Source organism: Protopterus annectens, chromosome 6.part0 (genome assembly GCF_019279795.1).
Source record: "Protopterus annectens isolate FY-2018-M chromosome 6.part0, PAN1.0, whole genome shotgun sequence".
NCBI classification, from domain to species: domain Eukaryota; kingdom Metazoa; phylum Chordata; order Ceratodontiformes; family Protopteridae; genus Protopterus; species Protopterus annectens.
Window position 1 is genome coordinate 1,719,311,739 of NC_056737.1, and position 17,215 is coordinate 1,719,328,953.

Genomic DNA, 17,215 nt, shown 5'->3' on the forward strand with positions numbered 1-17,215 from the left:
CACTTTAATGGGAATACAGACTACTTCACACCCCCCCCCCAGGAATATCCCATAATCAAGCGACCATGTGTATCACATTATTCTTATTAATGAAACTATACATAGCATCCAAATGGGGGGACAGAATGAACATCAGTTAGACTGAATTCAAAAAGATGGCAATTAAACACGTGCTAGCTCCATAAATAGGTAATTGATGCAAAAAAATAACAGTGTTAAGAAACTAAAAATATGGGAACAGATAGTCAACACTCTGCTACCTTAATCCACCCACGTTATCATAAAGACACAAACATGTATGCGCAAAGTTATACCTTCAGCATTTTATATAGATAGGTAATGAAAAGATTTCTCCATAACAGGGTAAGCTCGATAAATGGATTCAACAAAATAATTGATGGCACTTCTGTACAGTTGTAAATATTGTTTTATATTGATGTATAAATACTGTTCACCTTTAATTCTGTACCCACTGTATTAATACATTGTTGATGCTGTTTGGTCTTTGTTTGGAAAACTGAAAATAAAAAAGATTTGGGGGGGAATGGAAAATTATATAACTTTAGAAAGAATAATGATATAGTAACATTAGGTAATGAAAATAATGTTTCATGGAGTGTTTACTGTATTTTATTTATCCTTTTGTTGGCTGGGTTAGTCCCGCTAGATTATTGTCATAGTTTCAGTGGGGACCCAAGGTGGTATTCATACCGACTAGGGGAAATTTGGCCAGGGCTCTTGGAGAACTTCCCCTACCCTTTTTTTGTTTTTGATTTTCCTCAATAAGTACCACTGGATCGTTTATGGGACCTCGGTTTATCATCTCATCTAAAGGAGAGCACACTCAGGAGTGCTTTCAGATCCCCAATGAATTCACTTCTGTGGCAGGACTAATTTTAGATAAATTATGCATTTTTCCTGTATATGGACTTGATTTAAATGCCGTAGTGTAATAGTGGAACATCTCTGTGAGGTTTATGTATTTGCTAACATGGTGCTTTGCATAAAGGGCATGTGCCTTTGTAATAATGCATCTTGCAAAGACCTTTGATTTCATTGATACGTTTAATGTATTTATTTGAGTTAGTTTCTGTGGTTTCTGTAACATTAGTGGGTTCTCCAAAGGAAAGATTGAAATTTACATGGGGTACAGCTGATGTAAAAATAAAAATGTACATTAATGCACTGTAATACACCTTAACACACATCTGTATATAAATACATAGATCTCTCTCTCTCTCTCTGTATATATATATATATATATATATATATATATATAGAGAGAGAGAGAGAGAGAGAGTGACATTTTAATAACCAAAGTACCAAAGTACATTTTCAGTATTTTAATTTAGTTCATTGTTTTATAGGTGCTTTAACTCTCATATTATCTAACTAAATCAAGATGACGTGAGTTACTCCTTGATCATAGGACAATGGAAAAGTTTTGTTTATCTCTCACTAGTGTTCTGTTGATTTTTGCTTTTTTGCCCGATTGACTTCATTTCTTTTAGTATTAATTCACCAAGTATTTCAAAGAGGTATTATCTGTATGCAAATTTAGCTGGAGTATACTTAAAGTAAACATTAAATTGTGTTGGTGGTGTGATTGTCCTTGAGTAACAGATAATGGCTTTCTTTGTTGTTATATATAGGATGATGGTAACAAGCTCAGGACTGTTGCTTCCAATGCTGCTGCCACGCTTGTATCCCCCACTGTTCACACTGTATGCTTTGGAGAATGAACGGGAGGAAGATGTTTACTGGGATTGTGTCTTACGCTTGAATAAGCAGCCAGATCTTGCACTGTTAAGCTTTCTTGGTGTGCAGCAGTAAGTATGGCTCTGGACCTTGTTTTCCATCAATAACATTTTGTGTCCTCTCACTTCCCTAAACTTAGTTCATCTGTGAAATCCAAGCTGCATCTCCAACTTGCATCTGCACTGTCATTTTTGTAACTTAATTGCTATATGCTAAATATAAAGATCATGTGAAAGAGAAATTCCTGCTTAAATTCTTCTTGCATGTAGGTGTGAAAAGAATGCTTGTGCCTGTGTTAGGCTTTTTTTAGTGGGTATGATTCTTACCTAGGAGGTACCTCAAGCTACCTATGTCCATTCTGCTGCATCCTTTTGTCACTGTCTATGGCGTAGATGCCACTAACCTAAGACTGTCCCTGACACCAAAGTAAGTGATACCTAAATATCTAAACCATACTAAAAACATGAATGAAGTTATACCAACAGGTGCCAAAGTGCACTAACAAACTCATAACACTGTTTCAGGAGATTGAATAAACATATGTAACACATGATTATGTCTCTCTGTTCTTAAGATATATACTACAAATCACATTACTAGGTCATCGGGCATCTGTTACAGGGAACATTACTAGGCGTAATCTGTGTTTAGATTAGCATAAACTGCATAATTTGCTTAACAGTCATAGATGGTCACAATACATTTTAATTTTCAGCAGTATTTATCATCTTTCCACTAAAAAAAACTTGAAGACCTATTCTATGGGCATGCACCCCTTTACAGAGAAAGTCTGCCTAATGGGAGACCTTATGCTGGAACAGACATAATACATGCATCCTGTTGATAAACCTTACAAAAAGCATAGTCTTAATTCATAATTTCTCCATAAAGTGTAAACAGGATTACTCCCAAATCATTCCACAATCATATTGCCTTCTAGCAAGTGAAGTAATCCATTCTAATAATTTAACCAGAAACTAACCACTTTTACTAAAGTCATCAAGCACAACTTCAACCCACCTCAAGTTATCTGTTTAATTCATTCTTGGCATTAAAAGTGCTAGAACTTATTGATAAACTTGCTGTTACTGACTGGCTGGAGCTCAGAGTTTACAAGTGACCACAAAGGGACGCATGTCATATTTTTACCATAACTAGGGTGGGGGAAGGTGGTGGCTCCTTGGGTACAAACTGTCAGAGGGCATGATCATTGCTGAAGATATACCAGGTGAGTTACAAGTGAAGTGTTAGCATTCAGTATTTCATCAGCTGCAGCTGATATTGCAGCTGCCAAAATGAATGCATAATCTCCATGCCATGCTACAGTTTAGAACTTTCAGTCTTTTGTTTTTTTTTTATTTTCAATGTAGAAAAACTTTTTTCTTCACTTCAATGCAGACAGACTTTTTTTCTTCACTTTGGTTGAGGGCTATGCTAGTGTAGGGATTGCCCAGGGCACAGGATGACCTAGCCAAGTCTCTTTGTCAAGTAATAAGGATACTTGATAATGTTCAAGACAAACTTTACCTATGAACTAATAACACATTAGACACCCAGCTCCTGTTGTAACCCCCACGCAATTCCTTTACGATTATTCCCACCACTGTTCTACTTCAGCAAGCTAACACACCCAGGATAGGACACATTCTGGCCTCCCTTTCTGTCACTGGAACTTCACTCGTGCTTCCCCAGCTTCAAACAACCTTTTCTAGCCTGGCACAGTACAAACATTTCCATGGTAAGCAACAATATACATGATATGTAGAAATCACCAGTGCTGGTCCCTGTCGTACAGGACAAAATATTATATCCTGTGATGATTTTCATCTGCTATCACTGCTGTTACTAACAGAAATCCTGGAAAGGGTAAAAATATGATCATGCAGTGGTATTGTTTCTCATCTAGGTGGTATACCTACCCTGTATTGTACCTCATGTATTAGTTCAGTACAGTAAATTTATTCTGATGCTTTCTTTCACATGTTCTTAAACTGATAAAATACTGTTGATCTTCATTAGGCTTTCTAAACTAGTCTTCTGAAAGTTAACTTGTGCTCGAGGGGAAGGAAGCATCCAAAGTTGCCATTATGCTGCTGTTGGCAGCACATGCAGTTCTAGGATGGAAGGTCTTGGGTTTTTATCTCTGTTAAACGTAAGTCACAGGCATTGGTGAGTACAGCAAAAGGGCAGTGTTGGTCAACTCTGACATTAAATTATATAATTTTTATCTATACTATTGTTAGTTACCTGGGAGGGTCTAATTTGTCCAAAGCTTGGCTTCCTGCAAAACCAGTTCAAGTTCTGTTCAGTTTCTGTGTTTTTTCTAGGCAAAACTGTACATGTTTTTTCTAGGCAAACATGTACATGATTCCCATACCTTATCAGTGCTGTTTTGAGCATCATTTCTGGAGACAGCTTTTTTAATACTGGGTGTGAAAATTGCCCACTCACTATAGAGTATGCATTTTATTATTTAGCGTCTGCTTAGCCATTTGAACTAAATTTTATCTATCCTCTTGTTTCTTTACAGAAAATTTTGGCCCATGGCTGTGCGCTCCCTGGGTGAGAAGGAGAAGGTGTGTTCCACTTTTTTTTTTTTTTTTTTTTTATATACCAGAAATAATTTGGCGGTACCACACTATCAGACATAGAGATGTTCTAGATAAGATTTTTATGTAAATGTTGTCCTGCATTGTTAATGAGATGTGCCTTTTTCTGCATATCCATGAAACTTCCATATCATCTGCTACAATATTCAATAGACAAACTAAAAGAAACTTTATGCTTACAAACAGGGCTGGACTCTGAGTCATAATTTAATCCTCTTACAGAAACAGAAAACTTCAGTGAAATGTGGTACGTGAGAAGAATGTTGCATTGAGCACTGAAGGGGAGGTTTACAATTTTTCAAAGAAAGGAAGGCATTAGGATTACTTGTCTTTTGTTTGATAAATGGAGTGATGACCTGAGCCAAGACAGGTCATTTTTTCAGATATAGTCCTGGCATAAAACAGAACATAATGGAAAATTGTAAAGATATATATTGCATAAAGCCATCACCAAACATTCATTTTAATAGACAGACAAAGCATAAAGAATTTCAGAAGTACAGGCAAACACAGGAGGATTATGGCTGACAAAGTTTGCAGATGACTGCAAATTGGGCGCCATAGTTGAAAACACATCAGACACAGATATCCTCCAGAAGGGTCTCATAGAAACGGATAACTGGTGCCAAAGCCATGGCCTAAAGTTAAACGCCAAAAAATGCATAGTCATACCCTTTGGGAAAAACAAGGTTACCCCTAGCTACCATATAGGTGGCAATCCACTAAGCACAGAAGAGGTTATCAGGGATCTGGGGACCCAGGTTGACAGTAACCTTTCATTTGACACCCACGTTGCCAAGGTAGTTAGGAAAACCATCTACATTGCCCACCCGATCATGAAGGGATTCACATCTAGATCAAGGGAGGTCATTGTTCCCCTGTACTCATCACTCATCAGACCAATGATTGAGTACAATGCCCCATTCGGAATGTATCTTACCCGACACCTGCAGCAATTGGAAAGGCCCCAAAAGTTCCTCACCAAAAGGATAAAGGGTCTCAAAAATATGTCTTATGCTGCCCGACTGAAGGAACTCCAGCTCTATTCAGTCGCATACCGTCTGCTCAGAAGTGATCTGTGCCTAACGTACAAGGCCATGTGTAACCCGGAATTGATGGACATGCTCCACCTCAAAAAATCTAAATCCATAAGAAATACAAGAGGAAGAGACTTAAACCTTAACACAGTTATAAATAGGATGTGCTGGAGGGACAGATTCATCACCCAGAGACTCCCTATGCTGTGGAACAAAATCCCGGTACATGTGAGGCAGAGCACCTCGCTGGCCCTGTTCAAGAGAAATCTTGATCAATGGATGGGAGATCGCAGGTTTACCCCGGGAATCACCTCAGTGTCACTGCTGGACAGAGGCACGGTAAACTAATGGGCATAGTACCTTTCAAACTTAAGGGGTGGTGAAAGCCACATAACTTTGGGCTAGGCTTATAAATGCCCTAGGGCAGATAGCCTAGTATAAACCTATGAACCTATAAGTTGTAAACAAAGTGAAGAACATGCTACCAGAATCACGTTGTGATACAAATCAAAATGCCTGTGTGTGTGTGTGTGTGTGTGTGTGTGTGTGTGTGTGTGTGTGTGTGTGTGGTCTATATTATACGAACAAAAGTTCATATAATCGATCACTCTAATGAGCGAAAATCCTGGAAATTGAGATGCGTGCTGTGGGGTCACAGTACAGTGAAGACTGGAGTATTTGCCCTTTCCTCACTGTAGAGCAATCTCAGAGTTGGAATATATATTTAGTGGGGGCACACCCCCCACAATATCATTTTCGATTTCCGGGATTTTCGCTTATTAGAGCGGCCCTGTGTGTGTGTGTGTGTGTGTGTGTGTGTGTGTGTGTGTGTGTGTGTGTATGTATATGTGTGTGTATATATATATATATATATATATATATATATATATATATACACATACATACATACACACACATATACGCACACATACATACACACAAATGCATATATATATATATATATATATATATATATATATATATATATATGCATATGTATGTATGCGTCTGTGTATATGTACATACAAATGTAGGTTGGCCAATAGTGGAGAATTCCATTTTCTCTACTGTTATGTAGTATAGTATATTTAAGTTTGATGGTGGAGGGGGACTTGCCACCCTGCAGGAAAAGGTGTGCTCCAGGTTTTACCATAAGTGCTCTCAGTGAAACATTTACTCAGTTTTTGTTTTTAGGGAAAGCAGTGTCTATCTTTCGACTTGTATCCACATATGGAACTAGTTAAAATTATTAAATTGACAAAACATTGACATCACTAACATTAGTAAATGTCTACATGCTTATGCAAGTGCTCCAAAGTTATTTATCAGACCATGCAAAGTTTAAAGCAATGTTTTTGTTGGGAGTCAGCATTATGGACTTTTGAATATTTTTAACAAGTAACCATACATGTATGTGTATATGTATACAAAAGCGCACACACACACACACACACACACACATATATATATATATATATATATATGTATATAGAAATACCCATATGTGTAGTATATCCCTGAGATGTAGTACAGAGTGGGATCCGAAGTTGTACAAATAAGTGTTAAGCATTGCTGATTTGTATTAGTACTTGTTGATTGTAGTCATTTTGCAGTATTTTGCTAACAAGGGCATTTAGTCAACAAATTCAGATTACAGCAAGAGAAATAAATGTAAAAATGTATAGGGGATTAAGTTTTGCATTTTTTCTTTTCATGCCATTTGCTAGATTTACACAGTCAAAACTACGCTGAAACCAGGCACAGATATCTCAGCATATTTCAGCAGTAAAGATGCTGTCAGAATAATTATTGTACCTAATGTACATGAAATTTATAAAATTTAGTAATTTAAATGTGTTCTTACATTTTGCTAAGGACATTTTTGTTTTTCATTGTTGTCTTACCTTAGACTTTTTCCAGACTTTTTGCACAAAGACAAGGAGTGTGGGAATATGATTGACCATCAACGTTTTTGTGATGAAATAATTTGATAGACTAAGTGGATACATCTTGATTAAAATGAGCATTGAATTGGGATATCTCTAGGATTTCTGTTGTCAGTGTGCTAAGAGATAAATCTATTATCTATACTGTATTTGATATTTGGCTTCAACTCTGTAGTCAAGTTGCCAGGTTTAAAGTATTGACAGACTGCTGTGTCATGCCTGACTATGACAGAATTTGTTGATGTAGTGATATTTGTAAATTGACATATGTTAATAAGTATCTATAGTGGGATGGTAAAGTGGGTGTTATCCTCCATGTGTTCTGGTTATTCTTGTTCTTTTGTGTCAGCTTTAACATACGTAAGCATCTCAGCCTCCTTTAATTATTGGTGATATACACGCACTCTTCAAAGTCTTCTGCTTTCATACAGAATAATCCAGGGATGGATTTTGTTGTTATGCTGCCTGCTGCATGATGCCATCATATTCAATAAAGAAGTAACTGTCAGCTGCAGAACCCTCAGCAGCATAACTGAGGAAGAGAGTTCTGTGTGGAAGGTGAAGCAGTTTTCTTTGAGCTAGGCTGCGGCAGCATTATATACAGCACCCTTTTATGGAGTAGGTTTATCAGAATATCTTCAACGAGAGTAGGTCCTTAGCACTGTTAAGGTATATCAGCCCCCTTCTTCTGTTTTGCCAATGTGATAAACCTTGTTTTTTTGGGTTGGGTAGGAGCAGGAGACAACACCTTCTTAGGTGGGGATTGGTCAAGTCAGCACTGTGAAAAGTGGCATTGCCAAGACACAAGTAATAGCAGTGAGCAGAATTTTGCTTCTCATCTGTCTTTTTATCTCAGGCACAATATGTTACTTACATCATTCTTTGAAAAGCTGTAAGATTATTTGCATTTGGTAGTGGTACCATATACCTTTTTGACAGTTTTAATAGAATGAACTTTTTTTCTTCCTTACCAGCAAGTAGTGGCTTAATATGGTGTTGCCTAGTAATGTTGGATATAGAAACTCAGTGTAGTTTTGCCTGTGGAGAGTTTGTATTGTGAACCAACCTACCTTGCTTTAAATTTCTTCGGTATCTTTTCCCTAAAAATACAAGCACTTGAGCTTCGGTCCAGTTATTTTACATTAAGAAGGTGTGGTCTGCACCCTTGTGGGAGGAGAGGGTAGTTTCTGCCCTTTTGAGCTGGGAGTTTCTGGTTAAAGGCTTATTGTGCCTGCTTATTTGAACTGTTTATTTCTAAAATTGGTACGCCTTGTTTGCTGTAGCATAGACTAAGTTCAGACCTGCTGAATCTAGCTTTGTTTATTAACTTGAGCACTAATCCAGACCATCTTTTTTTGAAGAAGGTTCCCCTGCATCATAGTGGCAGGAGTGTGCAGTTACAACATGTCTGATTGAGGATTGCTGGAATGGGGCTCAGTTTTCAGCTTTTTATTGATTAATTTGTTTAAATCAGTTTTTCTACTGTTGTATTAAAAAAAAAAAAAACTTTATGTATCACCACTTAGCTAGGGTTAAACTATTCTACTCTTCAAATTTTCCCTAAGAACTAGCCAGTTTTTTAGTTTTAGCACTCAAATCTGTTTCTTTGAGCTCAGCACTCGTTCAGAACTCGTTGTAAGCACTAAATGAGCTACAAATTACTACAACACTCAACCTTCTTTACTTGTCTAAAGGAAAATAGTTTTTAGTACTTAATAAATAAGCACCTACCCAGCCATGTCTAAGGGTCAGCTCCCGGTGTTTTCTCCTATCTACCTGATGAATCTGGGCATCTTGGAGCAATGCAGCAATTGCCTCATGTACACAGACACCCCTCTCCTCCTACCACCCAGCACTACAACCTGTGAGAGATGCACTTACATAGCCAAACTGGAAGCAAAGCTTCTCTTCACTCAAGACTGGACTAGACAGTCAAGAGGTGAAGGTAAACACTTGCACCACCCCACACTCATCACATAGTCCCTTAAAACCTACACCACCAAAACACACACAGCAACACAAAACACACACCTACATTCGGGGGCGGCGCTCAATAAAAATCTGCTCAAGCAACAGAGACCTCCAAAGCAGAAACGCAAGCAGCCTCCACCCCCCCCCAACACAACCCAAATGACACATAGCCTACAAACTCAGTATGCCACTCAACCACAACCCATAAGGCATAACAACGTACCCAACACTCTAGTCATAGGTGACTCTATAGTCAGGCACACTGATGTTCCACTCACCAGGCTAAACAAGGAGAAAGTTACTGTCAGCTGCCTGTCAGGTACCAGGATCCGCCACATAACGCACGCACTCAGGTCACTCCACAACAAGTACAAATATGACTCTGTCATTATCCATGTTGGTGTGAATGACCTGAGACTTACCTCTCTGGACTACATGAAAAGAGACATGGAGGATCTCACCGATCTTGTAGCCCAGGCAGGTATGACCCTAGCCCTGAGTAGCATCCTGCCATCACACAGAATACCACAGTACAAGGACAAAATGATTGACTTCAACAATTGACTAAGCTTCTGGTATCATTCTAAGGGGATCCAGTATCTGTCTGCCTGGGATAACATGATCGACAGACCACGATGCTTTGCCAGAGATGGCCTGCACCTGTCGCCCTTGGGTTCCGGATACCGGCTAAGGATCTTGCCACCCCCATAGTGCTTTTTTTAGGCAAGGTTCAAATGACAAATTCACCACTGTAACAGATACAAGCAAACAAAGTCTGAGGGTAATGCTACTCGGTGCTAGAAGTCTAAACCTCAAAATGCATTCACTCGAGGCACTCCTTAAAATGGAGAACATCGACATCTGTGCAATGACAGAGACCTGGTTCAAGGCTCCAGAGAGTACCCCTACATTACCAGGCTGTGATTCATACCACACTTTTGAGCCACCTAACCTGGACCAAAACACTAAAAGTGGAGGCGTGTCCATATTAATTAAGGATATCCACACCTCCAGGCTAGTTGCTCTGCATAATGTATCCGAGATTATCCAAGTGCAACTAACTCTGGGCAAGACCACAATCCAAATTCTAACTTGCTATAGATCCCCCACCATGCCCCAGGATTCCCAGTCCTCATTTCTTGATACACTGGAAAATATTAGGGTACAACCCAACACCCTAATAATGGGCGAATTCAACTACCCCATCATTAACTGGGAAAACTACTCATGTACCAACTCTTTTGCTTAGCATTTTCTGAAATTCATAAATTCCAATGCCTTGGATCAACTTATCCACACTCCCACCATGGGCAGCAGTATCCTAGACCTGGTCATTACCAACATGGGCGAGCAGTATTCCACACCACAGGTCAATTACTTGTTGGTCAGATTGTACCACAAGCTAATCATCCTAGCCATGCTCATCCTGCCCCCCCAGTTAGGAAAACCACCTCCAAAGCCAATTTCACACTTCTTAAGATAGAAGTGGCAAACTTCACGACACCCATGCAGACGGACAATAGAGGTGCGACTGCTGAATCCTACACAAATGCACTTTATAAGTACTTACACGAGTGCATGGATCATACTATCCCTAAGAGAACCAAGATGCTATCCTCCAAAAAAAGGAAGCTAATCTGGTGGTCCCCTGCCGTAAACAAACTCTACAACAGAAGAAAGAAACTGTTGTGAAAAAGTAAAACCCCATGATTGGAGGAACTCCGTGGTCAGCTTCAGTAAGAAGCTGAGATCCCTCATAAAATCTTCTAAAGCTAGTTACAAAAACAAAATTGCCACCGATTCTAAAGACAACCACAAAGCATTCTTTAGCTATGTCAGGAATCTCAATGGCAATACTCAGATCTGCTCTGAGTTACAGCACAATGGCACTAAATATACAGAACCAACTGATATTGCCAACATCCTGGCAGATAGGTTCAGTGCTAACTTTACCCCCACACCCCCTAAAGGTCCCATCTCTATACTGGAAGAATGCAAAGTTCATGTAATCACAGCTGCACAGGTAAAAACCACACTCTCCAAAGCCAAGAAGACAGCATGCATGGGACCTGACAACATCCCAGGCTGCGTTCTACATGAACTACAAAATGAACTGTCACCCCACCTAAGCACCATGTTCAATCATAGCCTCACCTCAGGCTTTGTGCCCACTGAATGGTGCACAATGATGGTTATCCCACTCCAAAAAGTGTGAGCCATCACTGACCCGGGAACTACCGCCCCATTAGCCTGACGAGTCTGGTCTGCAAGGCCATGGAATGTATCATCATGGAACATATAAACAAATATATTGGTAATCTCCGGACTCTGGACCCCACCCAGTTCGGGTTTGTAAAAGGCAGATCATGTCTCCTAAACCTGATAGAATTTTTTGAAGAAGTCACCAAAGCTGTAGATGAGGTAAGGTGGTTCACACAGCCTATCTAGATCTCGCGAAGGCTTTTGACACCATCCCCCACTCTGGAATGATAGATAAACTCATTAAACTAGGTATCAATCCTTATGTCACAAGATGGGTTGCCAACTGGCTCACTGACAGAACCCATACTGTGAAAGTAGCAGAATCCAAATCCGACTTCAGACCAGTCTCAAGTGAAGGAACACAGGGTTCAGTCCTGGGACCTCCCCTGTTTGGTATCTACTTTTCTGAAGTAGAGGCTAACAGAGAGGGTCTTTGGCTAACCAAGTTTGCAGATGAATGCAAACTAGGAGCCATAATCAAAACTCCTAACAATGTGGACATCCTACAAAAGGGCCTCACTGAGACAGATGCATGGTGTCAAAGGCATGGCCTCAAGCTCAATGCCAGAAAGTACATTGTCATCCCCTTTGGTAAAAACTCTGTACCTATGAGTTACCACATAGTTGGTAGTGTACTTAACACCGAAAGTGTGATGAGAGACCTTGGGACACAGGTGGACAGTAGTCTCTCCTTTGATCACATCGCCACAGTAGTCAGGAAATCCTTCTACATGGCACACCTCATCACAAAAGGTTTCTCATCCAGGAAAAAAGAGGTCATTGTTCCCATTTTAGAGTACAGCTCCCCTTTTGGTATGTACCTCACAAGACTTTTACAACATCTAGAAAGGCTGCAGAAATACCTCACAAAGAGGATTACCGGCCTCAAACAGATACCCTATGCAGACCATCTAAAAAAACACCAGCTTTACTCCATCGCATATCACCTACTCAGAGACGATCTCTGCCTAACATACAAAGCTATGTCAAAACCAGAGCAATTGGACATGCTCCACTTAAAGAAATCCCAATTCATTCGAGCTACACGCTCTAGGGACCTAAACCTTGTCACCACAATAAACAGAACATGCTGGAGGGATAGATTTCTGTCCCAGAGACTTCCCATACTCTGGAACAAACTACTTATCTATATCAAAGCTCTTCATTAGCACTCTTTAAGAAAAATCTTGATGATTAGATGGCAAATAGGAAATTCACCCCAGGATCACCTCTGTGACATGCTCCACTTAAAGAAATCCCAATTCATTCGAGCTACACGCTCTAGGGACCTAAACCTTGTCACCACAATAAACAGAACATGCTGGAGGGATAGATTTCTGTCCCAGAGACTTCCCATACTGTGGAACAAACTACTTATCTATATCAAACAAAGCTCTCATTAGCACTCTTTAAGAAAAATCTTGATGATTAGATGGCAAATAGGAAATTCACCCCAGGATCACCTCTGTGGCTCTGCTCGGCAAGGGCACAGGAAAATAATTTTCTTGTGTGGAAAAACCCAGGATACCTTTTTGGCTAAGCTTGTATAGGCCCAAAGGCCGATAGCCTAGTACCTATGTATGAACCTATATGGCCCATAATTGGACCAGTGTACCTTGGTTAAGAATGTATTCACTATATTTTCCGTAAAAAGACAAGGCCCATACTTTTTTGCACTTTATTGAGGGAGTCAGGTCCAACATCTCTGCAGCAGTTTCCTACATTTTGAACAAGTTTGATGGCTTGGGAATTCCAATATGTATGAACACCAGTCAGTAGGTTGATTAGAGCTCAACTGTGAAAAAAATGCAGTTTTGAAAAATAAAATGAAAATTATCTAATTGTACTGCTAATTACACTGTCTATATGCCAGCAGCAAAGTCATTTGGAGAAAGTAACAGAAAATTTCCCAGAAATTGAGAGTAAAACTCTAGTTGGGAATACTCTTGCAGAAGTTCAGCAAAAAGCAGTTCAGGTTTCAAGTTTGGTATAGGAAAAGTCTTACAGTAGTTTAGAAGAAACAAATCAAAACTTAAGAGAAATATTTATAGTCAAATAACAGAAGGCTTTTTAAGAAATAGAAAAATTCAAATGAGATGAAACTGAAAAACTCAAGACATTGAAAAGAAGAAAGGGTTGGTTTAGCATGATGCTTCTCAAGGAGAACAGTTTCAGAAACTAGTAGAGTTAGAAAAGTATACACAGATAAAAGCTGAGATTTTCTGCTTTACCAGAGAAACTGGCAGGAACAGGCTGTATTGATTTTATTCAGGTACAAATAAACAACTGGTGTTCCATAGCAGGATTTGTTAATTGAAAGGCTCATAATGTGTAAACTTGAAACTTGACCATGTGAAAGCAGCCCAAGCGCTGTATTAGTTAAGACGCAATCATACCAACAGAAGGAGCTGCTCCTGACAAAATTGTGGATGAAAGGAAAAGTATTAAAACTGGGGACAACAGTGTTAGTAGCAAGTGATTATCCTCTGTACATCAGGCTGAAGAGAAGCAAACTTATCCCATTAGTCAAGGAATGCTGAGCTGTAGGTGTGAGTTTCAAACTGCTGTATCCGTTCATCTTCAGAATTTTGTTTCCTTAATGTTCAGATATTTTTGGATGCAGAACAGGCTAAAGAGGAAATTGAAAAAAAAAAAGTTTAGCCAACAAAGAGTGCACCAGCAGGCAGAAGGGGACATCTGCTTGTCATTCGTCTAACTTAGAACAAAGACCTTAGAGAGACTTTGTTAGTGAAACCTGTTCCATCCTTACTAAGGAAAAATATGTGACAGAAAAGCACAGGAACTGACTGAAAGAATGGGGAGTATTTTGTATTTGAAGCATAGACTAGTGTTGAGAGATGGAGATGTTCAGGAAGACCAGTGGTATTATGAAATTATTGGATAAATGGGAGACTGTAAGGCATCAATCTCCTTAATTATATAGCATTAAACACGTGAAGTGAGGCTTTACAAGAATTGGCTGAGAAATATTGGAATTGTGTTGACCTTATGTTAAATTGGTGGGTGAACCCTCTTAACATTTAAAAGGACACTGAAGGGACTGAAGAAGTTAACTGTAAATAAAACAGTTTTGATCTTATTACTATTTGTATAAAATGCTGTGATACAAATTGCTTGTTGTATTGTATATCAGTTTTCGGTAGGGTGCAGTCAGGGATGTCTCGGATGTTATGTGGGAGGAGTCTTATTACTGACAGTTGTATATGCTAAATGTATTAAATCCAGAAAGTACCTTTTTATTATTGTAATCTATCTGAGCATTACACTGTGTCTAAGTAAGAAAGACTAGAAACAAAGCAAATTACATTTAAAAATAATGTTGGGGTCTTGGGCTGCTGTTAGGTTGTAAAAATGTATTGGTCACATTAAGTGTAAAATTAAGGCAATCTCCCTTGTTCATTTGTTTTAATAGGGGGTAGATGTCTAGATTTGTTCTTGGTTTAAGTTAAGTTTTTTTTAATAAGAAAATAGGCCTGAATAATAAAACAAATGATGAAAGGCATGGGAATAGTAGTTTTATTGTATTTGCAAAGTCACTATCACTGTTTCCATTAGCAAGTGCTCTCAGTAGGAGACTAGTCTACAGGTGCAAGCAGTTAACCATGATGAATCTGAACAGTGTGTTTTGAGTAAAATTTTCAAAGATTTTCATGTATCTGAAAAGTTTCTAAATGTTTTTTTTTTCTTTTTTTCTCATGATCAGCTACTTTTATTTGGAGATGAGCTCTGCACACACTGCTGAGGTGGTTATATTGTATTGTCTAGATATAACATTTAAAGGTACATTGGCAAGCAGCTAAGTGAAGATAAGTGACATTTAAAACTGTAGGAAGTGAAAAAGTTATAAAAAATTGCCTTCCCAGCAGGCTTAATATTTAATGCATTTAACAGTGAACAGTTTGGTTTATTTAAAAGTACCCCGTGTACCTTTTCTTAGGGTTAAAAGTAAATATTTTCTATAAGCATGCAAGCTGTTTTTCACATGGGGAGATAGAAGTAAGAAAAGAACAGATAGCAGTTAATGTAAGTGAGAAAACCGGCTGTAACTTGCACCTTAGTGGCATCAGCACAATGCACAAGAAACAACTTTCACTTCACAAACCTTCAAGAATTCAGGGGAAAGTATAAACTAAAAAGGAAAAGAAAGTTTAACAGATGAGAAGAGACCCAGAAGAATACTAGTTAAGGAAGTAGGCAGTGAGAGGGATCTTTGTAAACTCAGCCAGCTCTGCCATTGTCTGATAGAGTTGAATCAACTGAGGCATTGTGTTGTCTGTCAGCAACTTGTGTCTTCTGTTTTCCCTTGCCTTTTCTGAGTCCTTTGGAGACAGGACTTTGGGAGCTTATCTCATGTAGTTGATCAGTTTTCCATTGAAACAAGAAAGACCTCCAGACTGGACACCTGCTTTCAGGTGGTTGCTATGGATGTATGACCTTTGAATTTTTTTTCCTGTGCCACTAGGTATCCAATTTTCTTATTTTGGAGACTCAGGAAAATACCAGTGAATATTAGACTCTCCAGGCTTTACTAATTGTAACATATATCTTCTACTTTTCTTAAGGACTGATGCCTAAGACCTAATAAGTTACCACTACAGGTCAAATAGAATATTATTTTAGCTACCTTTCAGGCTATTCTTGATGACTTGTTAGGTAGACGCATATTTGCAACAGGGTTATCATGTACAGCACTGCTCAATTTGGGAGGTGAGCACTATTAAGTGCTTGAAAAAGGGTCTGCTTAAATGTGTATATGGCGTCTTATGGTCCCCATGATCACTAGCCTAGCATATTACTAGGATGGCTGCCTTACTGGAGTTGGCCCTGCTGCTTTTGGTCATCTCAGACTTACAAATGTGCATTTGGCCACTTAGCTTACAGGTAGCCCCCATTTGGCACAATCTTCAAAACTAAGAACATTCTTCCCAATTAAAGGGACAGAGAGACTCTTCCCTTCATGACTCCATAGTGTTTCTGAGTTAGATAAGGAATATCTGGCTTTCACACAGTAGCCCTCATCTCCCCTAGGTTCATACCTCTCAACCTCTTAGAGCAAGAAATCTGGACAAAGCTATAAATAAAAGTGGGACAAAGACCCAAAAATAGGGACAATTTTTAAATATTTCTCTTACAAACTTAGAAAGTTGATAGAATAACAGGTTTTGCTTTAGCATAATTTTTCTGAAGGGTATGAAGTCAGAAACTCAAATCTGTCATTATTTTGCAATGTCAGTCTTTAATGATTTGCCACGAATTTGCCAGAAAACCACAATTTTATGAAAAATGTCTCAAAAATATGAGGCAAAAATCTGGACATTCTGAGAAAGTCTGTACAGTTGAGAGGTATGCTAAGGTTATGGCATCAGCAACAAGGAGATCTACTGTTCAGACTTTCCAATGAACCATGTACTTTTTTGAGGGTTGAGCTGATAAAACATTTTAAATGACATTCTAAAGCTGTATTAAAGTCTTTGTAATTCACAAGTAAATCTGTTGGCCATTGAGGAACTGAGACCTGACCTGCAGCACTGCCTTTATTATTACTGACGTTTGAAGATGCCTTTAAATTTGCTTCTCTAGAGTCTGTCAGCTTCCACCCCACCCCAAAAAG

The 17,215-nt window shown here is 38.9% G+C and overlaps 1 protein-coding gene across 2 annotated transcripts in view; it reads left to right on the top strand.

Moving 5' to 3' along the window:
* Positions 1-17,215, top strand: part of ALS2 (alsin Rho guanine nucleotide exchange factor ALS2) — a 2,167,716-nt gene that overhangs the window by 1,959,284 nt on the left and 191,217 nt on the right. For both annotated transcript variants that reach the window (XM_044075110.1, XM_044075111.1), the window contains 2 exons: positions 1,653-1,829; positions 4,289-4,334. In XM_044075110.1, the coding sequence (XP_043931045.1) occupies positions 1,653-1,829; positions 4,289-4,334 (223 nt within the window). The remainder of the gene's footprint in view (positions 1-1,652; positions 1,830-4,288; positions 4,335-17,215) is intronic.